At 46.9% G+C, this 27,979-nt stretch overlaps 1 protein-coding gene across 1 annotated transcript; it reads right to left on the reverse strand.

The window, feature by feature from the left end:
* Positions 1-182: 182 nt before the first annotated feature.
* Positions 183-27,470, reverse strand: LOC146666997 (laminin subunit beta-1-like). Its single transcript, XM_085415151.1, has 33 exons — positions 27,196-27,470; positions 26,355-26,554; positions 24,700-24,838; positions 23,639-23,712; positions 22,634-22,822; positions 22,480-22,543; positions 22,190-22,392; positions 21,476-21,596; positions 21,196-21,384; positions 20,162-20,338; positions 19,877-19,989; positions 19,160-19,239; positions 18,932-19,067; positions 18,585-18,743; positions 18,259-18,386; positions 17,919-18,039; positions 17,570-17,771; positions 16,877-17,020; positions 16,540-16,771; positions 16,296-16,459; positions 12,031-12,255; positions 11,729-11,943; positions 11,467-11,563; positions 10,221-10,590; positions 6,350-6,534; positions 5,985-6,226; positions 5,660-5,869; positions 5,438-5,582; positions 3,793-4,000; positions 1,022-1,163; positions 751-927; positions 516-675; positions 183-438 (listed from the first exon to the last, which is right to left on the reverse strand). Exons 1-33 carry the CDS (start codon positions 27,224-27,226, stop codon positions 299-301), a joined length of 5,382 nt encoding a protein of 1,793 aa, XP_085271277.1. The 5' UTR covers positions 27,227-27,470; the 3' UTR covers positions 183-298.
* Positions 27,471-27,979: the final 509 nt, after the last annotated feature.

Consider the following 27,979-nt stretch of genomic DNA (forward strand, 5'->3'; position numbering starts at 1 on the left):
TTACAATCTAAATTAACAAAGGGCGTGCAATATATAGAATACTTTGCTTTCACCCCTTCACGTGTCATTGCTGTAAACTGGAAATATGCAGAATTATATATTTAACCAGGAGTTCAGTTTTACCGACTGCTGGTGACAATCAGGTAAAATTACCTGTCGAAATAAATGAGTAGCAAACTGAGTCTGATTTGATCTTTTTATTGAGATTAACACGAGGATTAAACATGGAAGTAAAAACTATAGAAGAAAATACAAGTGGAGCAGTTCTTGTCTTCGAGACGTTCGGTCACCTTCGATCCTAAAACACACAGGTGCTGTAGACGGTCACCTTGTGGCTGATCTCCTGCAGCAGCCCCTTCACTGCTGCCTCCAGCTCCACCAGCTGCTCTGCCTTCTGCTCCAGAGCGCGCTCGTTGTCTTCATAAGACTTCTCCAAATCTGAAATGGGAAGAGCATACATGAAGGGATGTCCCGCCTGCTCAGCTTGAAACATTTTCTGTACAGTGTGGTGTCACCTTTCAGCAGCTGCAGCTTGTCACTGGCCTGCAGCAGCAGCTCTTTGGCTTCCTGCTGAAGTGACTGTGCCCTCTTCTTGGCGTCAACCATGCCTCCCGTCTTCTGACCAATAAGCTGCTCCACGGTGGCATACTTCTCCTTCAGCTCGCCGTCCAGCTCCTAACACAAACACCTAATGTTACAAAGGAAACAGACCAACCTGAAAGCCTCTAATGATCACACAGGTGAGCTCACCTTCTTCAGCTCCTCTGCCGTGCTTCTGACGCTCACTGATTCCTGATTGGTCAGTTTGGCACTAAGAGTAACGTTCACAGCTTTCTCCTTCAGCAGTGTCACATCCTGTTCGAGCTTCTGCAGCCTCTGGGTGGCATTTGAAAGCTTTAACTCAGCATCTGCCGTCTCCGACTCCACCTGAACACAACACGGGCATTTGACATGTTACCTGCATGTTTCTGATAGGAAATAGCCGTGTGCAGAGTCAACAGGCAGTAACCGTGAGACTCACCGAGGACAACAGGTGGCTGGTGTTGTGGATGTTGGCCGTGGCCTGCTGGATAGCACTGCTGGCAGCCGTCTGAGCTCTCTGAGCTTCTTCCAGTGCTCGCTTCACTTTCTCCACAGAGTCTCTGACATCACGCGCCTCCTCGCTGAGGAATGCAGGAAGACAGCTGATCAGGTTCAGTGGACAGGTGAAACTTTCAGGTAGGCCAGGGAATCTGAATTTAGTGATTCCAGTTCCATTATCAAAATCACTTATCTATTCGATTAGGAATCGAATAGATAAGATTCCTATTGATTTTCATTGGCTCCACCATCTCAAAGACATTACACTCATGGACATTCACTGTGATCTGTGGTCACATACACTGCCTGCATTTGTATAGTGCTTTACTAGTCCCTAAGGACACCAAAGCGCTTTACACAACATTCATTCGCCCATTCACACACACATTCACACATCGGTGATGGCAGCTACATTGTAGCCAGCCACCCTGGGGCGCACTGACAGAGGCGAGGCTGCCGGACACTGGCGCCACCGGGCCCTCTGACCACCACCAGTAGGCAACGGGTGAAGTGTCTTGCCCAAGGACACAACGACCGAGACTGTCCAAGCCGGGGCTCGAACCGGCAACCTTCCAATTAGAAGACGAACTCCCAACTCTTGAGCCACGATCGCCCCTGCTGCGGGGTCACATGTTTGTGCATGTTGGAGGTGTTTGTTGTGATCAGCGCTGTTACTCAACAAAGTAATTATTGCACATATTACACAGAACACTTTTCTTTAAAGTAATGCAGTACGTTACTTAGTTACACCCAGGAGAAAGAAATTTGTTACATTATTTTCAAGTTTCTCCGTAAAATAAACTGAAACTCATCATTTAACACTATAAACCTGAGGCTTCAGCCCCACACAGACACAAAGCCTGTCCTCATGAGGACACACATCATCTTTCTCTTAGTGTTCAGGTATGAACACAGCGGTCGTCATGGTGATTCTACTGTAGAAGCATGAACAGACAGAGGCTGCAGCCTGACTGCTCAACAGTTTGTTCCCTGTTGAAGTCCAGGCTCTGGGTGCTGAGGTCTGCACACACTCAGCTTTAGCATCATTCTGGGTTCTTGGCTAGCTTAGAGTTAGCATGCTGTCTGTGCAAAGAGCCGAAGTCTGTTAGCATCATAATGGAGCTGTTTCTGTCCTGGAGCAGTCTCCACTGTACCATCGTGCTCTCATCCTTTAATGCCATAAAAATAAAAGTCATGTCCCCACTGGAGACGGCACTACTATTTTCCTCTGACACACAAACGGAAATCAGCTGATTGTAGCGAGGTTGCAAGACCCGATAAGCGTGATCGATAGGAACAAGGAATTGGACTACTGGGAACCAGTTCTCCTCCATTCCCATCCCTACGTTCAGGTCTTTTAATCAATAAATTTGACCTGTTAGTAAATACTGCAGTATTGATAAGACAAACTGTGCTGCTATCAATATTTATTAATCATTAATTCATTGTACCAGCTGTTAAAACTTTGAGAAACTCTGACAAAAAGGCAGCCGGAGCTCTCTGATCATGACCAACAGCACAGGAAGGTAGGCAGGGTCGCTTTAATTCACTGCACGTAGCTAAATGCAGCCAATTCAATTCAATTTTATTTATATAGCGCCAAATCACAAAAGTCGCCTGAAGGCGCTTCATAGATACAGAGAAAAACCCAACAATCATATGACCCCCTATGAGCAGCACTTGGCAACAGTGGGAAGGAAAAACTCCCTTTTAACAGGAAGAAACCTCCAGTAGAACCAGGCTCAGGGAGGGGCGGCCATCTGCTGTGATTGGTGGGGTGAGAGAAGGAAGACAGGATAAAGACATGCTGTGGAAGAGAGACAGAGGTTAATAACAGATATGATTCAATGCAGAGAGGTCTGTTAATACATAGTGAGTGAGAAAGGTGACTGGAAAGGAAAAACTCAATGCATCATGGGAATCCCCCGGCAGCCTAAGTCTATTGCAGCATAACTAAGGGAGGATTCAGGGTCACCTGGTCCAGCCCTAACTATATGCTTTAGCAAAAAGGAAAGTTTTAAGCCTAATCTTGAGATAGTGTCTGTCTCCTGAATCCAAACTGGCCACAGTGAAGTAGCTCAGTGGTTAGCACCGCTGCCTCACAGGGTCTCCTGGCTTGAACCCAGCTCGGCCACTCTTACACGTGTCCACTCAGGGCATTGACACAGAAGAGATTCTTCATCTCAGAAGCCGCTGGTTAAAGGAAGGAAAGCAAATGTAGCTGTGTGTGAGCAGAGAAATGCGTACAGCTGTGGGCAGAAGGTTCATCCATTCACTCATCACAGACACGAATGGGTTACATGCAAACACTACCAAAAACAAACAGAAAATAACAGCATATTTCAAGACAATAATTTGAAACAAGTGTACGCAAGCACGAGTTTTTCCGATATGCAACTGATTTGCAGAGGTCTGGAAGAAGATCCAAGTTGTCACAGAAGAGAGCAAAATGGGTAAGATATTCAAGAACAGGATCAGTTTGTGGAGTATACTTAAAGGCTGGGTCGGTGCCAGGAAGACAAACTATGAACGAATGAATTCAGATATCAGACAGAAGCTTATTACTGGCTACCAAAAGCATCCTGTTGAGCTGCAACAGCATTCATCCCTTCTGAAAGAAAGACAGATTTCCGTCTGGAGAACTTGTAAGATATCATCCCCTGAAGCTGAAGCAAACCAGGCAAACATTACTGATGGACAGGTAAATCTCACCTGGCTCGGCGAGCCTCGTCCAGCAGCTTGTCGGCCCTCTGGATGTCGTCGGCACTTTCCTGCAGGATGTTTTCCACATGTCCCAGTTCTCCCACTTTCTGCCGGATCTCGTCGGTCAGGTTCTGCAGCTGAGCCGGCGTGGTTGGCATCTGCATGTCCAGAACCTCGTTTGCCACAAGTTCAATGCTCTCAAGATCTGCAGCGTCCTCTGAAGTGCCACAAATGCAGTCAGTTTATCTGCAGCCAGCCTCTTTAAAAAGAACTTTTAATCTCCGATCAATGAAAATAAATACCCGAAATTATTCTCAGTCTATCCAACCGTGTCTGAAAGCTTGTCAAGTTATCAGAAACCAGTTTTCAGAAATAATTTCAGCTCGTTAGCGGTTTCTTTAATGTGCCGTACGCAGCAGATGACACGAAGGAACGAGTCTGTGAGCGCGTCGGCCTCTGAGAGTGTCCCAGACACACAAGAGTAGATGGTTTAGTTTCTGATGATTTCATGTACACTACATGATCTAGGATCCTTTAATGCTGCTGCACAGACAGACAGAGAGCTTCTGAGTTCATGTTTGTTAAACAGGATCTATGAGACCTGCAGAAATACAAGAACAAAACTCAACATTGATTTTCTTTTCCATCAGTTAGGGAGTTTTGGTTGTATTAAGCACTGGAAGCAGCTTTGGATCCAGGTGTCGGCTATAACCTGGATTGATTTTTTTCCCGTAATGTCATGTGACGGTTGAGCAGGCTGTAAGAAGCCTGCTAATATTATGTAAGAGGGCTGTTTGTTCCACATGAAATGTGAATTTGCTTTTGAAAAGAAAGCAGCTTAATAATGATTCAGGAAAAACAGAGTCTGACTGATTTAGTTTTTCCTGAAATAAAAACGCGTTCCATTCAGGAGAAGAGGGCGGGGAGCATAATAATTTGTATTTGTATTCTATTTTTATCTTATTGTATATTTATTTTATTTTATTCTACTGTATATAGTATTTTATTTTATTCTATTCTGTACAGTTGTGTACTGTATTTATTCTTATTGTGTTCTAATTTTTGCCTCATAACTTTTGCACTGTCCACTTCCTGCTGTGACAAAACAAATTTCCCACGTGTGGGACTAATAAAGGTTATCTTATCTTATCTTATAATGGTCACCATCAGACATGGCGTTCATAAAAAGAAGCTTATAGTTAAGTTCAATAAGGAAGATCTGTAGTCACACATCTGTTTGCTGTCCAGCTGTTTGGTGGTTCATCTACGATTACATCACTTTCTCACAGTGACACAATGTTACCGCTCTAGTCCAATCATCTGCAGTCTAATCAGCCTGGACTCTACTTTCAGTCTCAGTGCACCTTTGTGCAACCCACCCCCCTAACCCTCTCCCATGTTGCTCAGGCTCCATCCAAGCCTCCATCTTCATCTCCACCACCGATGTCTAGACTCTACGGGGTCCCTGTCACAGCTTGCATGCAACTCTGCTTCAATGGGTCGTTAGAACCTAATCGCTAAATACCTTAACTGAAGTCTTTATGTCAATGAATCAGTTTCACTTCCTTCCAATGATCTCTCCTGATTGTCTCAGGGAAAACTGATGTAACCGTAACTACGGAGGCATTTGAACCAAACAGGAAGTGACACATACGGGTGAGGAAGTCTCTGATGTGTCTGATGAGGCTGCGCAGCTCCTCGTTGCTCTGGTCAACTTTCTGTTTGGTCCTGTTGGTCTTCATCAGGACGTTCTGAGCACTCAGCCTGGCCTTGTCCGCCTGTAGCTTTGCTTCTGACACCTGAGGACAAAACTCAGGTGAGAAAACCCAGCACAGTTCACCTGGAGTGAACACGGAGCAGCAGGGCTCACACCCACCATCTTAGACAGCTTCTCCACTTCCTCCATGGCATGGACAATTTCCTGTTCAGAGTCCCGAGCCTTCCTCAGGACACTGTTGGCCGTTGCTACCGCACCACTACAGCCTTCTCCTCCACACCTGGCCCTGCCCTCGGGATTCACGCAGCCCAGACCACCGCAGGAAGAAGACCCGCATGCGTCTTGACCCAAAGATGGACTGCCACAGGTCTGGCAGAACCAGGACAGACAACACTCAGTGTTCATGCGTTTATACTGAAACTAACAAACGTTTGTGTTTGTAATACACCAAACTCTGTCAACCTGACCTGTGCCGCTCTCCCACCTTGCTGCTGAGCTCTGCTAGGTCCAGACTCTGCAGTTCTCCTGCCAGGTCATCCAGTTTTTGAGCATGCTCAGACTGTCTCTTCATGAACTTCTCTCGGGTCTGGTTCAGTTTGTCTTCTGTGAGCTGCCGTAGAGCAGCAGAGGCTTCGACCGGGCTGCCGCTGTCGATGGTGGAGGCGTTAGCTCGGGCCTCGGCCTCCTGGGACTGCAGGAAGTACTTAGTGATGCTGTCTGTTGCACCTAGCAACACACCGAAAGTCAAAATCAGCTGAAGGCAACTTTATTTAAATTCTGAAATCCCTGTACTACCTATTTTAGTACTCCTTGGCCCACCTAGTTTCCCTGTGACCTTTAACCCTTTACCTCTGATGTCGGAGTTCTTGATGAACTCGACCTGGTCCAGGAGCTCCTGGACTGTCCCCTCCAGTTTCTGTGCCTCTGACATCACAGTGTCCAGTTTAGTTCCTGCAGCAGAGTCCAAGTCCTCCACCTGGACCAGAGTCTGTTCAGTAAGGTTCAATGTGTGGCTCAGGGCTCCCATCAGGTCACTGAGGGACAAACACGGGTCCGAGGTTAGCATGAGCTGCTTTAGTGCTCAGAGTTCTTGCAACAAAAGTGTTCTCAGCAAACGGCCTTTGGATCTTTGGACCACTAAGATTAATGATTCCTCATAAAACACCAAAACACTCTGATGAAGTGCTAACCGGAGATCGCCACACGCCTTTACCAGCTCAGCAGACTCTCACCCTCTGCTGGCAGGAGTTCTCAAAGTCCACAGGCCAAAAACAATGTTTGAACGGGCCACTAACGACCCGCAGGCCACACTTAGAGAACCCAAGCTTTAAGGAGATGAGATTGAGAGCACATATGTAGTTTAAATGAGAGGTGGTGAGGATTCGCCCAAATTAAGAGTTCTTATGACCTAATGGCCCATGTATATTTTTACTGGCTTGTAAAAAAGGTTTTGTTATATTTTGAAATATTAACCTAATTTAATTGACACAATATTCTAGATTATTTCACTTTTAATCTGGAAAAGGATAGGCTTCCACTAGGGGTGGATTATTCGATTAAAATCGATTCTGGCTTGGATAACGTGATATCGATTCATTAAAATCCTGAATCAATTTTTAAATATTAATTAATTTTGCTCAAAACGCCAGAATCTCGAATTAAACCTCACAAAATTTCAACAACCACCAAACAGCTAAAACAGTAAATGAGAACAGACACAAAGCTCGGACCCGTCGACGCATCAGAATCAGCGAGCTGTCGGCTTTCTCACCCGACGGCACGGACACGGTCAGGCTGAAAGCCGACAGCTGGCCGATTCTGATGTTTTGGCGGGTCCGCGCTTTGTGTTCACGCCCTTTTTGCGCTCGATTCAGAAGCTGCAGGTTTGATCTCTCTCCGAACAATATTGACCCAACCAGCAGCAAAAGAAGATCCAAATTACGCTTCACGTAAACATCGTCTTAGTTTTGCTTTCACCACGATAAAAATCACACTTCATGCATATGGCGTTATTTTTGTGCCGCTATTCTGAGCGCACGTAAAAAAAGTTTGCAGGTGCAAGTGTTGCATTTTGAGGAGAAATTTATTTTGAGCGAAGAAAAGCTAAATTTGAGTGAACAAAATTCATTGCTGCGTGCAAAAACTGTATTTCAGTGTTTGCTGTTATCCACACACACACACACACACACACACACACACACAACAGCCCCTCTCGCTCAGTTTTTGCGTTTGCACTTGTTCGCAATGTGTTGCTCGCGCTCTCAACATTTCTGCTCAACTCTTTCTCTACACCGTTATATTTGTGCAAAAAAATCTGATTGGCTGTTCTGGTCTCCAATCAGCTCGAAATGACGAAATGCAATATCCCAGAATGCATTTTGTCCAAAACTCAAACCAGGCAGTGGCGGAGGAACACAGCGTGGCGGAGTTTGAAATATTACTCTTTCTGGGTCACAAAATAAACTTTTAAGATATTTTCGTGTGAGAATGTTTCTGTGTGAACTTCAAATACCTGCTCGGTTCATCAAGACATCACATATTTGCATAACTGCTCTAATGTTTTCAGAGATGCCTGTTACCCAACAGGTGGGGGGGATTTAAAAACAGTCCTAAAATGTACAGGTAGCCAGTGGAGTGAAATTAAAATGGGGGTAATGTGCACAGACGTTTTTGTCCCAGTCAAAAGACGTGCTGCAGCATTTTGCACAACCTGCAGACGCCTAATGGATGCATCGCTAACCCCACAATAAAGTGTGTTACAATAATCCAGCCTAGATGTAACAAAGGCGTGGACTACTGTCTCACAAAGCCGTTTCGATAAGATGGGCCTTACTTTAGCTAATTGCCTCAAATGAAAAAAGTTATATCTTACAACAGCTCTGAGCTGGCTTTCAAGTTTAAGATCTGCCTCCATTTTAACTCCCAGATTAGTGATGACTGGTTTAACAGACTGTGCCAGCGAACCAAGATCTATAGTAGTGGCCTCATCACTTCTGTTTTCTGCTCATTAAAATGTACAAAGTTCAAAGCCATGCAGGCCCTTATTTCATCAAGACACCTGAGCAAAGGGTCTACTGAGAAGTAATTTAGGGCTTCAGGTGAGAAACGGGCTCAAACCTGTCAAAGACAGCAGAGCTAAGGACAGAAGGGTCGAGAACGGACCGGGAAGTCTGCGCAGATAGCACTTTATCAATAAAGAAGTGCAGGAAGTTTTCACAAATTTCCTGAGAGGACTCGACACCAACCGTCTGTGGAGCATGAAGGACCCTGTCAATAGTCTTAAATAAAGAATGAGGCTTACGGCAGTTTGCCTGAATAATAGCAGCAAAATGTTTCTGATACGAATTCCAGTAATTATGTAATATTTGGTACGACACCTGAAGTTTATCCTCCTCCCATTTACGTTCAGCTCTCCTACACTTCATTCAGCCAGGGTTCAGATTTGGCTTTAACTTGCCTAAGCTTAAAGGGGGCCACTGAATCTAAAACGGTTTGGCAGACTGAGTAAAACCAGAGGAAGGGTTCAAAATACGACAGCACCGAGCAACAACAGGAGGAGGATTAACTTTGGTACAAGGGAAACCTCAAACACGACAGGCTTACGATGCGACCATGTCCCAAACCTCTAGGTTAGAGACAGGTAAATCCTGAGTTAAAACCAGACCCAACGTGTGCCCATATTTTTGTGTAGGCACAGACACAGGTTGCACAAGATCAAGAGTCAATAAGATTTAAAAAGTCCTTTGCCATTGGCTTGTCGGGGCAGCACACGTGAATAAGTCCCCACCAATAAAGACACGATCATATTTTGGCATAATTTCAGCCAACAGATCAGAAAAGTCGTTTAAGAAGTCTTGATTGTATTTGGGGGTCTGTAAACCACGACACAGAGCACTGTGTGAGAGCGACCTAGCTCAAACACACTCAGTTCAAAGCTACTAGGTGATGTTGATGAGGACCGTGGTTTACATTTATACTGCTTCTTAAAATCAACCGCTAGTCGTCCTCTGCCTGATATTCGAGGAGAGTTTAAAAAGCAGCTGTCCTCCGGTAAGAGATCTGTGAAAGCGCTGGACTCACCTGCCCTTAACCATGTCTCAGTTATACAGAGGAAATATAAGTGAGACAAGATCATTTGTAACCTTCACTAAAGCTGTTTCTGTGATGAGCTCTGAAACCTGACTGAAACTCTTCAAATAAACCTCTGCAGATGATCTGTTAGCTGTTTGACAACTACTCTTTCAAGAATGTTTGATATGAAGGTTGGAGATTGGCCTATAATTAGCTAAGACTGCTGGGTCTAGAGATGCTTTTTGAGTAAAGGTTTAACTGCAGCCAGCTTGAAGGCCTGTGGCACATAGCTGATTATTAGCTCACGTCAGAGAAGAAAACTGATTGAATTCCAGCTGCGATGTCTGAAATCATGAAAACAGACAACAGTAAGGAGGGTAAACAGTACTTCACCTTTTACTGCAGTATTTTTTAACAGTAGTATTTGAACTTCTACTTAAGTACAGATTGTCTGTACTTGTATCACCTCTGCTGATGTTCAGGTCTCATCAGCACGGTCAGAGATCATCAGAGTGGTCGACAGACACTCGAACAGCGTATCTGTTTTTCTGGTGTAAATTTGTCAGACTGCACTTAGAGAAGGTGTTCCTGACCTTTTTGGTGATCGAGTCTGAGAGAAACAGATTAATCAGAATAAATGCAATCCCACCTGGCCTCCTGCAGCAGCTCCTGGATCTCCGTTAGCGGTTGTGATGCCGGATTCCCATCTAGGATGGTCTGGATGTCGGCAACGCTCCTCTCCATGCTTTCAATGGACTTCCTGTACGGCCCGTTGACGCCGCTAGCTTTGAGGGCGTTTACCTTGTTGACCAGGCGGTGTGTCTGATTGGTCAGCTGGCCAATGATGTTGTCCCACTCGGCGAAGCACTGGTGACAGCGGCTGCAGTTGGGGAAAGTTCCTGAGAATCCGCGAGCGCAAGTGTCGCAGCGCGGCCCGGACACACCCTCCACGCACATGCAGTGACCGCTGACTTTGTTGCACTGCTGCTCGGAGATCCCACGAGGGTCACAGTCACAGGCTGAGGAGACAAGAACAATAACCAATGAGAGTCTGCAGGGCAGACTACAGGAGACGCACTCAAGTACAAAAACACACTTGACTCCAACACAGTTTCAGTGACTTCCTGTTTGCACATTAAGAACATGTGTTTAGCATTTGGCTCCAATCAAACATCTGAAGCTTTATTCTGCTGCAGGAACAACAAATTAAGGCTAATGTTTGTTTTTTTAAATTTGATTCACTCTGACCAGGCAAGCCCTCAAAGGCCAGAGAGTCACAGGGTTTAGGGTTAGTCTGGATGAGTGATGTGGAGCTCTGTCCGAAGGCTCTGACAGGAGACGAGTTCAAGAACCTGAAGGAAACACAGTGTCTACACTGCTGTTTAATTCATCTCCAGCAGAGGGCGCTACTCTCTCATGTGAACTGATAAAAAAAACAAACAAAGGGACTGATTGTGTTCCTCCAGGCTGCTGTCTCAGTTCTGCTTTTCTTCCTCTCTTCTCCTTGTTTCTGTAAGACCTCCTCCTCCTGACCTTCAGCTTTACTGAACAAAGCGTCTTTGTGGACTTCTGGAGGCTGAGACGGACAGACCGGTCCCATCTCTGTGGAAGCTGGGCCTCAAAACATCTGGGTTTAATTTGAGCTGCAGCAGCCGAGGATGCTGGGAGCTGAAAGGATCCCACAATAAAAGCGTCTGCAGTTTGATCTCAGTCAGAAACAAGTCCCAGACTCTGCACCGAAACTCTGAACCGGATTCTGACCTGGGGCCTGACAGATCGGGACTCTGTTCCAGGTCTCAGAGCTTCACTGACAACTCAAAAGAGTCCGCTTTATTTTTTATTACACCATCACATCTATCACGCCGTCTCACGAGCACATGGCATGGCGAGCCTACCGTGACATTTGATCTCAGGGTCTCCCCAGAACAGTTCTTTACACTCGCTGCACATTCTTCCTCCGAAGCCGGTGTGACAGGAACACTGACCGCTGATCTGTGAACAAATAAACTACAGTCAGACGTGTGGTCTGACGGAGCACAGAAGTACAATTCCATCAGATCTGCGGTTATAAAGCTCACACAACAAACCTTTAATGAAATACAACATTTGTTTTCACCTCGAGGACTTTCGGTCCGTTAATCGCCAGGGGCTGCTCACCTCATTGCAGGATGTCCCGTATGAGTGTTTGGGGTCGCAGTCGCAGGTCTGACAACCGGTGCCCGTCGCCATATTCCAGGTGTCAGGTGCGCAGCGGTCGCAATGCTGGCCGACCACATTGGGTAGACAGTGACACTGACCACTGCTGCGGTCACAGTGACAGTCAGAGGACGGGCAGCTGGAGGGAACGCTGCCAAGCCGGTTACAAACGCACTCTGCGGGTACACAACCGTCAAGGTTCAGCGACGATCGTTCGCCTGATTCTGTGAATGTGGTTACCATGGTAACCCCAGCATACTTACTCCTGCAGTCCTGGAGTAGGGCATTGCCATAGTAACCCAGCGTGCAGCTCTCGCAGGCGGCACCCTCGCTGTGGTACAGGCAGCGCAGACACTCACCGGTCCGGGCATCGCACGATTCGGGGTCCAGCATATCAATGTTGTTGTTGCACTGACACGGCTGACACTGCCCACCCGCCTCCTCAGGGTTTCCATAGTAAGCAGGCGAGCACTCGTCACAGCGAGTTCCTGCAGAGGACAAGCAAATGGTTCTTATAAAGACAGGGAGCATAACAATCACACACCAATTCATGCTGGACGCATCGCAGAGCAACTTGGGGTTAGCCCACGGATATTTGGGAGGCAGGCTGGAGCAGCCAGCGATCGAACCACCAAACTCTGAGTGAGACCAGGTGACCTGCTCCTCAGCTACAGCCACCCCAGGTGAGAGCTAGACACCATTTATGACCAACAGGTGATCGTTCCTCAGGTGTGACATCATCACATAACCTGAACCAACAACATGCCTCACATCGAGCTTCATCCTCAGGTTTGACTTTGTTTAAATACAGTTTTAAACTTAACAGCCAATCAGCAGCCAAAGATTCATGCTTATTTAAGGGAACCCCGGCTGTTAAGACATGTTTGTGCTAAAATATGTACTGTGCTTTCAATAACATATATGTGGTATTAATGGGGGCGATCGTGGTTCAAGAGTTGGCAGCTCGTCTTGTAATCAGAAGGTTGCCGGTTCGAGCCCCGGCTTGGACAGTCTCGGTCGTTGTGTCCTTGGGCAAGACACTTCACCCGTTGCCTACTGGTGGTGGTCAGAGGGCCCGGTGGCACCAGTGTCCGGCAGCCTCGCCTCTGTCAGTGCGCCCCAGGGTGGCTGTGGCTACAATGTAGCTGCCATCACCAGTGTGTGAATGGGTGGATGACTGGATATGTAAAGCGCTATACAAATACAGACCATTTACCATTTAAAATAGTTACTCCTCGGCCTCCTTTAGCAGTAATGATATCTGTAACAAATGTAGCATATTTGCAGCTCTGGAGGCCAGGATTACTGAATTGGAGACTCGGCTTCGCACCCTTCATTCACCCGTAGCTAGCCAGGCCCCTGTAGCTGGTGCAGCCGAAGATAGCGTAGGCCCCGCTAGCTGTTCCCCGGCAGACCCCAAGCAGCTGGGGAAAGAGGGTGGCTGGGTGACTGTGAGGAGGAACATAGTCCTAAACAGAAGCCCCAGGTACACCACCAAGCCGTTCATGTGTCTAACCGTTTTTCCCCACTCGGCGACGCACCCGCCGGGGGTTGGGACCAGCAGAGTTGCAGTCTTACACCCCTCTCTGCAGCTTCTCTCCTCCTGCTACCCCCCCAAAAACCCATCTCCATAGAGACTGTGTCAGCTTCCAAACAGACAAAAAACAAACTAAAAACCAGCAACAAACAACTTAAACATAAACAATTACAAAGAAAGAACAATACAGTATCCACATCTGAACCAAAGAGTAAAACAGTGAAATGTGGATTATTAAATATTAGGTCTCTCTCCTCCAAGTCTCTGTTAGTACATGACTTAATAATTGATCAACAAATTGATTTACTCTGCCTTACAGAAACCTGGTTGCAGCAGGATGATTATGTTAGTTTAAATGAATCAACACCCCCGAGTCATTCTAACTACCAGAAATCTTGAAGCACAGGCCGAGGGGGAGGTGTGGCAGCAATTTTTCACACCAGCCTATTAATTAATGAAAGACCAAGACAGACTTTTAATTCATTTGAAAGCCTGATGCTTAACATTGTCCACCCCAGCCCACCCACCACTTTAATCACACTCTAGATCTTGTTTTAACATATGGCATCGAACCTGAACATTTAACAGTGTTTCCTGAAAACCCTCTCCTGTCTGATCATTTCCTGATAACATTTACATTTACAATAATTGATTACACAGCGGTGGAGAGTAGACTTTATCAAAGTAGATGTCTTTCTGAAAGTGCTGTAACTAAGTTTAAGAATATAATCCACCCACTGTTATCATCTCCAATGCCCTGTACCAACACAGAGCAGAGCAGCTATCTGAACGCTACCCCAACAGAGGTCGATTATCTTGTTAATAATTTCACCTCCTCACTACGTACGACTCTGGATACTGTAGCATTCCTACAAAACTGCTCAAAGAAGTCCTGCCATTAATTAATTCTTCGATCTTAAATATGACCAACCTATCTCTAATAATCGGCTATGTACCACAGGCCTTCAAGCTGGCTGTAGTTAAACCTTTACTCAAAAAGCATTTCTAGACCCAGCAGTCTTAGCTAATTATAGGCCAATCTCCAACCTTCCTTTCATATCAAACATCCTTGAAAGAGTAGTTGTCAAACAGCTAACAGATCATCTGCAGAGGTTTATTTGAAGAGTTTCAGTCAGGTTTCAGAGCTCAGCACAGCACAGAAACAGCTTTAGTGAAGGTTACAAATGATCTTCTTATGGCCTCTGACAGTGGACTCATCTCTGTGCTTGTCCTGCTAGACCTCAGTGTAGCGTTCGATACTGTCGACCATAATATCCTATTAGAGCGATTAGAACATGCTGTAGGTATTACAGGTACTGCGCTGCAGTGGTTTGTATCATATCTATCTAATAGACTCCAGTTTGTGCATGTAAATGGAGAGTCCTCTTCACACACTGAGGTTAATTATGGAGTTCCACAGGGTTCAGTGCTAGGACCAATTCTGTTTACATTATACATGCTTCCCTTAGGCAGCATCATTAGAAGACATAGCATACATTTACACTGCTATGCAGATGACACCCAGCTCTATCTGTCCATGAAGCCAGATAACACACACCAATGAGTTAAACTGCAGGAATGTCTTAAAGACATAAAGACCTGGATGGCCGCTAACTTTCTGCTTCTTCATTCAGATCAAACTGAGGTTATTGTACTCGGCCCTGAAAAGCTTAGAAATATGGTATCTAACCAGATTCTTCCTCTGGATGGCATTACCTTGGCCTCCAGTAACGCTGTGAGGAACCTTGGAGTCATTTTTGACCAGGACATGTCCTTCAACGCACATATTAAACAAATATGTAAGACTGTGTTCTTCCATTTGTGCAACATCTCTAAAGTTAGAAATATTCTGTCTCAGAGTGACGCTGAAAAACTAGTTCATGCATTTATTACTTCCAGGCTGGACGACTGTAATTCATTATTATCAGGATGTCCAAAAAACTCCCTGAAAAGCCTTCAGCTGATCCAAAATGCTGCAGCAAGAGTCCTGACAGGGACTAGAAAGAGAGAGCAGATTTCTCCTGTTTTGGCTTCCTGTTAAATCCAGAATTCAAAATCCTGCACCTCACATACAAGGTCTTAAATAATCAGGCCCCATCTTATCTTAATGACCTTGTAGTACCATATCACCCTATTAGAGCACTTCGCTCTCGCTCTGCAGGCCTACTTGTTGTTCCTAGAGTATTTAAAAGTAGAATGGGAGGCAGAGCCTTCAGTTTTCAGGCCCCTCTTCTGTGGAACCAGCTTCCAGTTTGGATTCAGGAGACAGACACTATCTCTACTTTCAAGATTAGGCTTCAAACTTTCATTTTTGCTAAAGCATATAGTTAGAGCTGGACCAGGTGACCCTGAATCCTCCCTTAGTTATGCTGCAATAGATGTAGGCTGCCGGGGGATTCCCATGATGCATTGAGTTTTTCCTTTCCAGTCACCTTTCTCACTCACTATGTGTTAACAGACCTCTCTGCATTGAATCATATCTGTTATTAACCTCTGTCTCTCTTCCACAGCATGTCTTTATCCTGTCTTCCTTCTCTCACCCCAACCAATCACAGCAGATGGCCCCGCCCCTCCCTGAGCCTGGTTCTGCCGGAGGTTTCTTCCTGTTAAAAGGGAGTTTTTCCTTCCCACTGTCGCCAAAGTGCTGCTCATAGGGGGTCATATGATTGTAGGGTTTTTCTCTGTATCTATGAAGCGCCTTGAGGCGACTTTTGTTGTGATTTGGCGCTATATAAATAAAATTGAATTGAATTGAATTTTACACTGATGATAAAGTATCAGAAATACTGCCGATGCTGTCGTCAGTAGACTGAAACAGCTGTTGTGTTGGCATGCTTTTCAATGATTTTAACAGATGCGCACCAGAATCCCCGCCTCAACCAGACCAACATGGCAGCTGGACTGACGCTGCGACCAACCAAGCGTCTGCATCTAAATATCTGTGATGAGGTCTTACCTCTGTGTCAGCGTCTGTGTAAATAAAGTTTTCACCTTTGTATCCTGTGTTGCAGACACAGGTGACCTGCTGAGAGTCATCGCTGCGGTAACAACTTCCTGCAAACTGCCGCGGGCTGCCGGGGCCGTCGGGACACATGCAGGGACGACAGTGGTCACCTGACCCCAGGGCTGGGTCACCATAGTAACCATCCAGACATCTGAAAGACAAGAGCACCGATGGCATCATCCTGCTAAATAAACCCAATGGCGATTGGCTGACGGACGGTGGGTAAGTTACCTGTCGCAGGCGCGTCCCGTCGTGTGGTCCCTGCAATCGATGCAGTGGCCACTGTCGGGGTCGCAGACATCGGCGTGACCGTTACAGAAGCAGGGGCGGCAGGCGGGGAAACCCCAGCGACCCGGCAGACAGCGGTCGCACTGCCGACCGTACGCACCCGGAACGCAGGAACACTGTCCGGTCAACTGATCGCAGAACACACTGAGAGAACCCTGAGGGTCGCACCCACACGCTGAAAGACACGCACGACGAGGTCACACAGAGGTCAGCGTCAGTAAAGCTTCAGCGCTGACTGTAAACAGATTTTTCATTGATTATAGATGGAGGTGGTTTTGACCTCGGCAGCCGTTGGGTCCAAACTGAAACGTGGACGGAGAACACCTGTCACAGTTCCTGCCGACCACGTTGGGGCGGCACTCACACTGCCCGCCGTGGGGGTCGCACACGGTGCTGAGCGAGCCCTGAGGGTCACACTGGCATTCTGGGAAATGGCATCAGACAAGGAGACACGTCAGAATAACGAGAAGACGCTAAAGCATCAGTGACAATAGATTTATGACCGCAAGGAATGCGGAGGAGGAACCTGCCGGGTCCTGTCGAGGAAGTGAAGCCTAAGGCGATGGTGAGAGGATGAGTGACAGAGATTAACGTGAAGCGGGGGAGGAGGGGAAGGGGATAAAGATGTGAGGGATCAAAGGTTGGCGTTGGAATGAGGAAGAGGTTTTTGTTTCAGATTTTAAACTTCAATGTTTGGAAGGTTCTCTGAATCTGATTCTGGTTCCTCCTTCCTGGAGTCCTTCCTGTCCAGAGTTGGACAGCAGAAATATTTTCCCCTTCTCTTTCTGACTCTCTCTGATTCTTCCGGGAGGTTTGTTTCCGTGAGGAAACCCCAACCCCTCCAAAGTCACCATAAATACAGACACTGCCCTGAGCTCTAAGCCCTGAGTGTCTCACAAGCAGCCCTTTTCTTTTAAACTCCAGCCAGGAAGCGAGGTTATTAAAGTGAAATCACAGTGCTAAGCTGTGCTACCTTTAGCTCCCTGGTGCAACATGGCGGAGATGCTGAAGATGAAGTTTCTGCAGATGTCAGTTATCGGCGTCTTGACGACACTCTGGCTGTTCTCCAAGCACCGATAACGCTGGAAAGTCTCCCAGGCGACATTCCCGCCCGAGTCCCCGCCCTCTGAGCCTGTGAATATCTCCAAGTTCTTACAGTGAGGCATCAGCACGATCTGAGAAAAATCCCAAATAACCAGGTCAGGAATGAGCATGTTTCACTTTCTGTAACCAGGCTGGCTGAATGTGGTTTTGGTCTGCACTGAAGAAACTGACTGACTTCACGCTCTACTTCCTGAAGTAGAAGATCTAAGCACGCTCACCGAGTCGATCAGCGTATATGGAACCTGGACATCCCCAAAGGTAGCGTACAGTGGCAGGCTGAGGCGGATGGTGTAGTTCAGACCTGATTCAAAACAAACCGGTCTGGGAAGAACCACGTACCTGTAGGGAGAGATCGGGTTAGATACTGAAACCCCAGCAAGGCGAGATAAGCAGATAGACAAAGGCCACGCAGAGGGTCAGCGTGACAGGATGATGGGCTGAGATCAGCTGGGTGAAGAAGGGATAAGGCTTGCAGGAACTAGTCGGTGCTCTTATATTTCACACTTCGACCGGGTTCTTGTCGAAAACTTGTCATGATTTAGAAACTTCTCTCCTGACCGTGAACTTGGGTGAAGCGAGATCATCTGGTTGTCGTCGTCGGGCACCGTGTTGATGCAGCGGCTGTCCGGCTGGATCGGTCCGGGTCTCATCACCGTCATCAGAACCTCCTCCCACACGTCCGGCAGCTGCAGAGCCGACAGACACACAGAGATGTTACCTCTATGCACATAAATAAGCAGGCGCGTGCACGTTTATCTTCTTTTTCAGGCTAACAGATGAGGCAGGTACACGGGTCAACAAAGGCTACAACAACGAGATAAGTGCCAAAATTCTCCCACTGATTCGGGACATGACGACGCACACGTTCAATGGCAGACTCACACCTGCGGTTCGTAGCGGATCAGGATGTCATATTCCATTGAGTGAGGGACGTTGTCTACAGTGAACTCCAAGAAGGCCCCCTCTGGTACGTTGGCTAGCCCGATGCCTGTCCAAGTGGGACTACGGTCCTGAGGGTGTGGCCTCTGGACCACCGTCACTCCCTAAAGAGATGAGATGCAGACACAAAGCTGATGAATACCCTCAACACCTCACATAATCCTGCTGAACTGACATGGAGATGAAATGTGCGAGCCAGCAGGAGGAGAAACTAATCCTCACAGACTGCAGGTCCACCTGTAACAGCCGCCCTGTAACCCAGAGTAAGGTCAGACACTGAAAGGACACTCACAGGTCCAAACTTTGCATCCTCAGCCTCGTAGGTGTAGTGATCCAGAGCAATGAAGTAGAATCCAGACTCCACCTGATCGCAGCGGCGGCTGAACATGTGATCTCTGCAGATGCACTGACCGGTCACGTGATCACACCTGCACGCAGACAGGAAATACAAACATCACAACAAAATAAAATTGTTGGTTCAACTCCCGACGGAGCAAATGTGACATGATACCTAACTCACTGATTGTTGATGGCGCCTCCGAGGTCGCACTCACATGGTCTGCAGCCGTCCATGTCGTTACTGAGACCCCAGTGTTCAGGCTGGACACACACACTGTTTACAGTCATCTCTCTGCACTAATGTGATGTATAGTGTGTTTTGCATAAATCTCATTAAACAAGACTGATCTTACAGAGTGTGTGTGTGTGTGTGTGTGTGTGCGCGCGCGCCTCACGTCCTGACATGTGTCTTCTGTTTACGTCGGGGTAAATGTCTGAGAGCTCAAAGCTCAGGCTGACTAACAGCAGAGAGCCAAAAGCAAACATTAACCCGATGACTTCATGGAGAGCATGAATGTGGCTCCACAACAAAGGCTCTGCAGCATTAAACGTCCCTCCCAAAGCCAGCCGCCTTTAAAGACTTTTGTTGCTGGTGTGAACTGGTTATCCTCTAACTGGACTGGAGCAGCTCTGTATGACATACTGGGAGCTTTGTTTAATATGAACTGGTCCTTCTTCATCCTGTCGCACTCACTGCAGTGTGAACGGGATCTTTCTTTAGAAGAGATCCCGTTTGCCCCTGCAACAGATTCAACTCGTGAAAACCAGCCAATCAGAAAACAGCGCAGCCTTACAGAGACGGGAGCTGAGAGTGAGGTGTGAGACGACACGAATGTTCCTTCTGCTGCTGGTCTGACTCCAGTCTAACCAGAATGAATGGTCTGAATGGGTTTCTCACCACACACTGGTCACAGTCTCGCCCGGTCACCAGACGTTTGCAGAAACAACTTCCTGTTTCTCTGTCACAGGGGTTTCCTCCAGGTAGAGTTCCCAGAGGACTGCAGGTACACGCTGTCCAACACAGTAACACACAAAAGTACATCACCAAGGCAACGCAGCTTCATTCATAACAACAATGTTAAGTCCCAGCCACGCCCCCTCGAGGTGCTTTACAGCGTGAGGTGTCTGTGTGGGAGTAATCTGGTATCAGCTGGTCCTGCAGGTGTTTCGTTACGTTTTGTACCTTTGCAGCCTTCAGGCTCATCGCTCAGCCCGAAATGCGCCGGCTTGCAGCGCTCGCAGCGTTCTCCCTCCACGTTGGCTTTACAGCGGCACTGACCGGCGATCAGCCCGCCTCGGAAGTCCGTCGTGCCGTCACAGAGTCCTCCGTTCAGAGAGCCCACGGGGTCGCAGTCACAGGCTGCAGAAACAGGACGTTTAGCCAGCTTAACCAGAACCACAGGAGCAATTTTGCCAACAGGGCGTGTTTAGGTGTGAGACTGACACGGATCCACAGACAGGTGAGGACATGATTCACACACTGTGAGCTTCTCTACAGCGCCACCACCAGCCCAGACGCAGGCACCTCTCTGATATGTTGAAGCATTTTATAATTCAATAAATTAAATGATGGACATATAAGTGCCGTGGAATGACATCATCATAAAAACCGTGAACGTTTCTGACTTTGACCCAAAATAAGATTCGTTTCTATCCTGGAAATTAAACTCCCGCCTCCATCTTTGATCTCTGGAGCACATTTTAACTCTCTACAACGTTGAAGTCACATCACCCACAATCCTTTGCTACTTTAAAGAAATGCAGTGGCAGTAATAACAGAAGGTGCTGCTTATTCAGCCCTCAGAGAGGGATGTGCGAGCTAAGTTGAACTGATCCTCTGTGAGGAGGGCAGGTCTGAGCCTGAGGGAAACCACAAACCTTCATGTGTCACATCAAAAACCCACCTCCATGTTTAGTCTGAGATCCAGCCTTTAATCTACTTCCTGTTGACAAAACAACCTCCTATCCGCGTCTGCCTGTGTCATCATGAAACGTGAACTTCCTCAGAAAACAGCCAACAATTCTTTGTTGATGTGAAAGCAAAGATTGAGGACAAAAAGTCCTCAAAGAACAAAGAAGATGATCAAAAGAGCCATAAAAAACAACCTCGATGGAAGTTTTGGGTAGATGCTTTTAACTTTTAGCCTGGCACCAGTAAAATAACGGTTTACAAACTCTGACACTAAAAAAAAAGAGTCAAAGTGGCCATGAACTCACGCTGGCAGATGTTGGTGTCTCTGATGTCACTCTCTGGATGCTGGTAGTAAAACGGTTTGCACTGCTCACAGTTGTTTCCAGCTGTGTTGTGCTCACAGTCGTCACAAACTCCTCCGCTCACGTTTCCCGAAGCCGCAAAGACTGCCCCGTCAAAGTGACACGAGTCCGAGTGCTGGTTACAGTTACACTCTGAGGACACCACAGAAGAAGAAGGGGGACAGTTAAACTACTCCCAGTAGTGATTATGGGCCCTGCCCAGTATGGACCGGTGCAGACTCACTCTTGCAGGCGTTGGTGTTGCGTCCCTCTGCGGGTCTCCAGGGGAGGTCGTGGTAGAAGTCCTGGCACTGTTCACAGTTCAGACCTTTAGTGTTGTGGTTACATAAGCAGTGACCATGAACCTGAAACACAGTCACAAATAATCAATCAGCGTTCGCTTACATTACTGGTCATAAGCTGGGTTTGGGGTTTTTTGTACATGTAGTCAGTTGCCTGTTGCACCGTTTCTTCCAGTGTCTGTGTGATTTTATATTTTTCTACGCTGGTGATGGTTTACTTTCACCACCGGCTCAGCTGCTTATGAAAGAACAACGACGCCAAAGCACAAAGCCTACACTTCGGTCCCCACAGACTGCCATGTTGAATTTCACAGCAGAAGTCAACATGTTTACAACTTGATATGCTGTTTGCTCACATGTTTAAACTGCTTTAAGCTTAAAGTGTTGATTACTAGGGGCGTGGCCTCTTTGACTCACAGGTGGACGTAGCTGCTAGGTGTCTGCTAGGCCTCACCTCAGCTAATTAGAGTCCCTGATTTGATTGGATGTTACAGACACTAATTGGCAGGTATCTGCGTGACGCTCCCTGGAGCCACTTTCCCATTAGCACCCACTCAGACCAACTGGGCTTCCTGTTACAATCGGGTACCTCCTAATGCGCATGGCTGTCGTCATAGCAACGTGGCCATATAAATACAGTCCGTAATTGTCCTCACCATGCCCTCTGTTATCTGCCCAGCTCCCTCGACGGGGGCGCACTCAGAGGCGTGTCCGTAGCAGAAGCAGTTTCCTCGGACCACCATGTCATAGATGGCGTAGTAGTACTTCTCTTTGATCTCCATACGAGAGTCCAGAAGGTTGTCTCCAAGTGTGTGGAGTTTGGTGAACTTCACCCTCAAGTTGGTGATTTTCAGCATGTCTAAACAAAGAACCAGTAAAATTCATCAATAACTGGTTAACACCCCTACGCTTATTCAGTCTCCGTGACGCAGAGAAGGAGACGTACTCTGGATTCGGGGACTGTAGGGGTCATCGATCCTGAATGCTGGATCCAAAACTCTGAAAATCACCTGAGGAAACAAAACAAACAGCATTACCCGCAGCAGTGTGAATAATACTGATGTTAGTATTATTCACAGAAGCAGGAGCAGCAGATGTACCTCTCCTTCAGTGGATGGCTCAATGTCAGAGTAACGCGAGTCACAGATGACATCGTCAACCTTTCTCATTGGACCCCGGTAAACGGACGGGAAGGACGACTCGCAGTCATAAGCAAAGTAACGGTAAACCTGCCACGTCTTCCCGAAGTCAGCTGACCGCTCAATCACCATGGCAGCAGGTCGAAAGGTCTGAGGAAATAAAAACAAAAGTGGGCAAACTGAGGATCGTGTGGTGAGGATGATGGCGTGGTGAAGACCCGGGCTGGACTGCACAAATCTGGTTTATGCACCATGATCACTGACAAAAGCCCAATTAGATTTCCCCTCTGGCGCTGTGGGCAGGATTTATCCTTCAAGCTCAGTCCTCTACCAGAGGCGTCATATGCAAACATTTCATTCTGTTTGATTTCAGATTATTGATACATAATCAGGTTGGTGCAGGTGTTGTTGTCCTTAGTTGCACTGCAGCATGTGACAATAATTAAAGTCTACACTTAAGCTGTTTGTAGTGACTCATGGTCAAAGCAGCCTGAATCCTTGAATCTCTGTCTTCCCGATTCCCTCCATCTGTTTTCTTACCATGTTCACCTCCTCTTCCTCACTTCTCCTCAGCTGGTGCAGCTGTAGCCTCCTGTGATTGTGAGGTCTGGTTACTGGCTGTTACTGGTACTGCTGTTCACGGTGCAGCAGCTAACATGTTAGTAATTTCACTTTAATTCATTATTTTATTGTTTTCTCAGACTTTCAGCTCCACTTTCTTCCACACTAAACTTTTTCTACAAGCTACGTGAGCACACAGCAAAGGTATGGGAGAAGACAGTTGCATTGTGTAATGCCCGACCAGTCCAGCCCTGGTCGTAACCCTTCCCATTATGGAGTACTTGCTATGTCCTTTCAATACACAACAACTCCTCAATCACTGTGTGCACCTGGTTCTTCAGATTAATAGAGACCAGAATCACCTGTCAACTACCCAGAATCCCCTGCTGCATGTGTAGAACTCACCTTGAAGGTCATGATGAGATGCGTGAAGTGAAACTCAGCCTCTAGGTTGAGCTGGATGGTGACGTTCTCCACACCTACAGACAACAGATCATCAGTTACCAACACTCTGTAGATCAGACTCTGTGCGCCACATCGGTTAAAGAGCCCAGAAATCAACAACACGCTGCAGTCGCTGCACATTAACATGATCGGACCTGAGAAAAGAACTAAATCTGTGTCCAAGAACCAACAGTTCAATTCAGTTGTATTTATATAGCGCCAAATCACAACAACAGTCGCCTCAAGGTGCTTTATATTGGACAACAGGACTCCAAAGAGTGACGACCAAAGGTAACAGCAGATCATCTGTGTTAACATGCCCACTGTCAGAGGATGACACCATAAAGGAGTCCACAGCTCAAACACTGCAGCGAGTACCTGGTTCTGCACAAAACACCGCGGCGCAGACGCACTCGCTCTTGTTGGTTTAAAATGGAGCACTGTAACAAAAAATAATTTCCCCCAGGGATCAATAAAGTATTCTGATTCTGATTCATCACGGGAACAGCGAGTTCATCTGGGCAGCAGAGCTCGGCCGAGGCAACAATACAAGCTCACAGCACCTACCATCAGCCAATCAACGCAGACTTACAGATACAGCGAGTAATGGAAAATTAACAAAGACATGAAGCTGCCTGGCTAGCGTTACTTTACCACACTGGGTTTGTGGTGAAGAGCACAATGTGTTGTATGAACCTGTAAGAGGTTTGTTCTGCAGTAAAACTAAACTATCTGTTTGATGAACCTGGACAAATGGCAGGTCGGCTGTTTGCCTCCTCACTGCGGGGCTTTTTAAAGCTGAACATCCCCCACCCCTGGGAATAACTACATGGCCTCCAGCAGGGACCCGCCCCACAACCTGAGAACCTGTAATCATGGAGGAGTGGAGGATAGAGGGTGATAAAACACAGCCTAGCCACAAACATCTTTTCTTCTGACAGTGAAAACCTGTCTGCAGCTCTCAGTCTTTAAACCTGTAACGACACGTCTGACCTTTGGCCTCTCTGAATGTTCTTCCTCACCATTCTCAGTCTGCCACCAGGTCTTCAGTCTGTTTGGGGCAAACGTAGTGACGACGTTCTCGATGCGATGGCTGTCGGTGCGATTGGCCAGCTCGTTGTAGGGCTCTGACGAGTCGCACACAAAGCACTTCTTCTCCTCCTGGTTTATGAGACAGAGGGGGAGGAAAAGGTTAACAGGAGGTGAATTCCTCGGATTCCTCAGTGCCGTAAGTTACTGCAGATAAGAGGAAACTTTCTGACCACAAACTTCCCACATAAGAAAAGTCTGACTTCACCTGAAATAATGCAAGCTTCTCACTGGTTTTGTTTTTAGAGTTAGTGACAAAACTTTGGAAAACTTCCTTCCGGGAACGTCTCAGTCATTAAGAGATGTCAGAAAGTTGCTTGATTCCCGGACAGCCCAACGTGTTTCAGCTTCTCTCAGGGGGGAAACCAAACCCGAGCGATGCAGTGCAGAGGTTACAAAGGGGGGCAGATGAGGGCTTTTACAGTGAAACAGTGTTACTAGCCACTCAAGACAAAAAGCTGCACGCCGCTCTTACATAGAGGAGCACTAACAGACACATCAAGTCCGACTGAGAACTGAAGCGTCCCTGTTTCTCTGCTGCCTCTGGACAGAATTATAAAAACAACCAATACATTTTATAGTTTTGATGTTCAAGCAGCAACCACAGAGCGAGGATCTGGGACGAAGGACTGAATGAAAGGAAGGAATTAGAGGATGTATAATCAAAGTCACATGACGGAAGAATGTAGGCGACTCGGAGCGAACACGCTGTTATTAGCTACGGATGACACATGTCCACACACATTTGCCTCAAACATTAAAACCTGATGTTTACAATCAGCCTGTGTGGTTTATTGACTTTTGATTGGATGAAAACAGCGTGACCTTTGAGTTTGCTGTGTTTTCTCCACAGGAACATCTGGACAAACATCTGTCTGCAGCCAGCGCTCATGGTTTCCTTATAGGGAGCTCATTTTGCACAGGAAACACTTCAGACTGTAACACACACACGGAGTGGGACTGAGCTGAAGGTCGTTTAAACCGGATGGCTGAGTTTGTCTGATGATACTGGATTCTCCGGTAACGTCGCTTGCGTCTCCGGTACTGAAACGCCCCTGATAAAAGCGCTGCACTGAACTCTTAGCGATACTCAGACCTAATTAGACCACCTAACGTTTAATCCGATAAAGACATCTGAAGTGATCGCTTACACTTCATCCATGTATGAAGACTACCTGAGCACTCATAGCATAAATGTCCCATTCTTTGGACTTCGATGGAAAATTCATCCTGAATCCTTCATATAGGATCTTATTAGAGGTCAGAGGTCACCAACGACTTGTCTCAGTTTTTAAGTTACAGTACTTTCAGTATTTCTGAAAGAAGCTAAAGACTAAGCAGTGATGAGTTCCTGATTGTTGAGCTAAATAGACTGGTACACTCCGGCATGCAGCATGGAGGCGCACGGAGAGGCCGAGCCTGGGGGCGGAGTCTGCTGGGCGATGTGCCCCTTTAACCACAGCTGCCCCCTGTGTTGCCTTTACCTCCTTTTATAAGACGTTTGGTGCCCAGTTGTGTTCTTCTTGGGTCTCTCTGGACTTTTCTCTCTGAGACCTTCAGTCATGATCTTGTTAACCATTAAATTTACCTGCAGGTGGCTGACGATACAGAATGGTTCGGGTCGGTTCATTCCACAGGTGGAGGTGGATGACAACTGATGGGCTCGGCCAATCAGAAGGTCTCCTGTTGCTGGGTAACAGCTGCCTTCAGTGCACACATCACTGAGCTCGGGTTGGCTGATGTCGTCCGCGGCCCCACCCTCCTGAGCACAGGTAAACACCTGCAGACCTGAGAGAAAAAGCTTTAATGGTAAAAATCTGAGCGCAGGATTAACGAAGCCCCGCCCACATTTATTGATTAAAGAGACAAAGCGCAGCTGATTGGAAACTAAACTCAGAGCTGCTTCTCCTGGGCTTGTATTCTGGAGGACATCATGAGGAGAGAAAAATCAGTGAGTCAAACCTTCACGAGTGACTATCTGCAGATTACTGATCATCACTAAGCTGATCTCTGAGAGGACCAAACATGTTTAAAGTCACATGTTACAAACAAACTGCACAGATTTCAACTAAACTTTATTTATCACACATTGACAAAATGTGTGCGTTTGCTTTGAGTTTCATGATCATCAGCTTCTGAATTCTTTTACACATCAAACATGTGGACAAATTCCTAAAGATTATTCCACTAGAACTCATTACAAAAGCCCTCCGAGCCCATTTTATTCTGAAAGTTTCCCGAAGTGTCTAACACTTATTTTCATGTTAGATTATTTCATCATGAATGAAACGAGCGGCTGAGAGGAAGCAGCAGCATTTTGTAATTTTCAACAAAGAAACACGAAGATACAACTCTGGATGTTTGAAATCAAACCCTGACGTGTTTAAGGAAAGTTTGAAATTGGAAAAGTTCAACTTTATTTAACTTACCGAGCAGCAGCGCGAGCTGAAGCTGAAACATGCTGCAAATCCTCACAGTCTGAAGACCCCCCGGACCTCCTCGGACCTCCTTAGCTCCCCTCAAACTCCTCCTCCGAACAGACCGGCTGACTTTCAAATTAAAACATCCGGCCCGAGTAACGTGGTTGTGCTCGCAGCAAGAAAAACACCAAGAACTAAAGAGTTCAAACTGTTGGAGCAGAATAAAGTGATTCCAACACACACACAGAGTAAACAGCTGTTAGCCCTCCTCATCGTTAATTGCCGTTATTTGACTGATTGATTGGTGTCTCTGCAGCTGTTTGAAACATATAAAAAGTTTTTTTCATCTTAAACTCGGTAAATCCCCCCCACTCTCCCCCTCCTCCCTCTCAGGTCCACAGACAAAAGAAATTCCTCACCCCTGCCGCCAATTCTCTCTCTCTCAAGCACACACGTATTTTCTTTGTTGTTGCAGGTGGGATTGAAATCAGGGGGCAGGGCTGGGTGTGTGTTTCGGACCCCCCACCTGAACGCCTGTGGCTGTGTCGCGCGCTTGAAGTATGCGCACTACGCTTACTACGTACGGTGCGTACTATAAGTACGAGAAGTGCGGAAGTGAGAGGCTTGTGAAATGGGACGGTCTAGCCATCGTCGCGCTGTTCAGGTTGCCTAGCAACCATGATACTAACCGCGAGAAACGTCCCATACAGCATTGTGTGACAGAAATGAAGGAAACCAAACACCCTCTGGCTAAGAGGACGGCACAACACAGAAGAGCCACCTCGTCAGGACA

The sequence above is a fragment of the Rhamphochromis longiceps genome, linkage group LG7 (genome assembly GCF_057381845.1).
Source record: "Rhamphochromis longiceps isolate RC_006_pf linkage group LG7, R_longiceps_female_GT1.1, whole genome shotgun sequence".
Classification (NCBI taxonomy): Eukaryota; Metazoa; Chordata; class Actinopteri; order Cichliformes; family Cichlidae; genus Rhamphochromis; species Rhamphochromis longiceps.

Coding starts and splice junctions, on each gene's coding strand:
- LOC146666997 (XM_085415151.1), bottom strand. CDS start 27,226: ATGTTTCAGCTTCAGCTCGCGCTGCTGCTCG. Junction 16,772..16,876: donor TGGACCCAACGGCTGCCGAG/GTCAAAACCACC, acceptor CGTGTCTTTCAG/CGTGTGGGTGCGACCCTCAG. Junction 12,256..16,295: donor CTGCAACACAGGATACAAAG/GTGAAAACTTTA, acceptor TGTCCTCTGCAG/GAACTCGCTGTGACGAGTGC.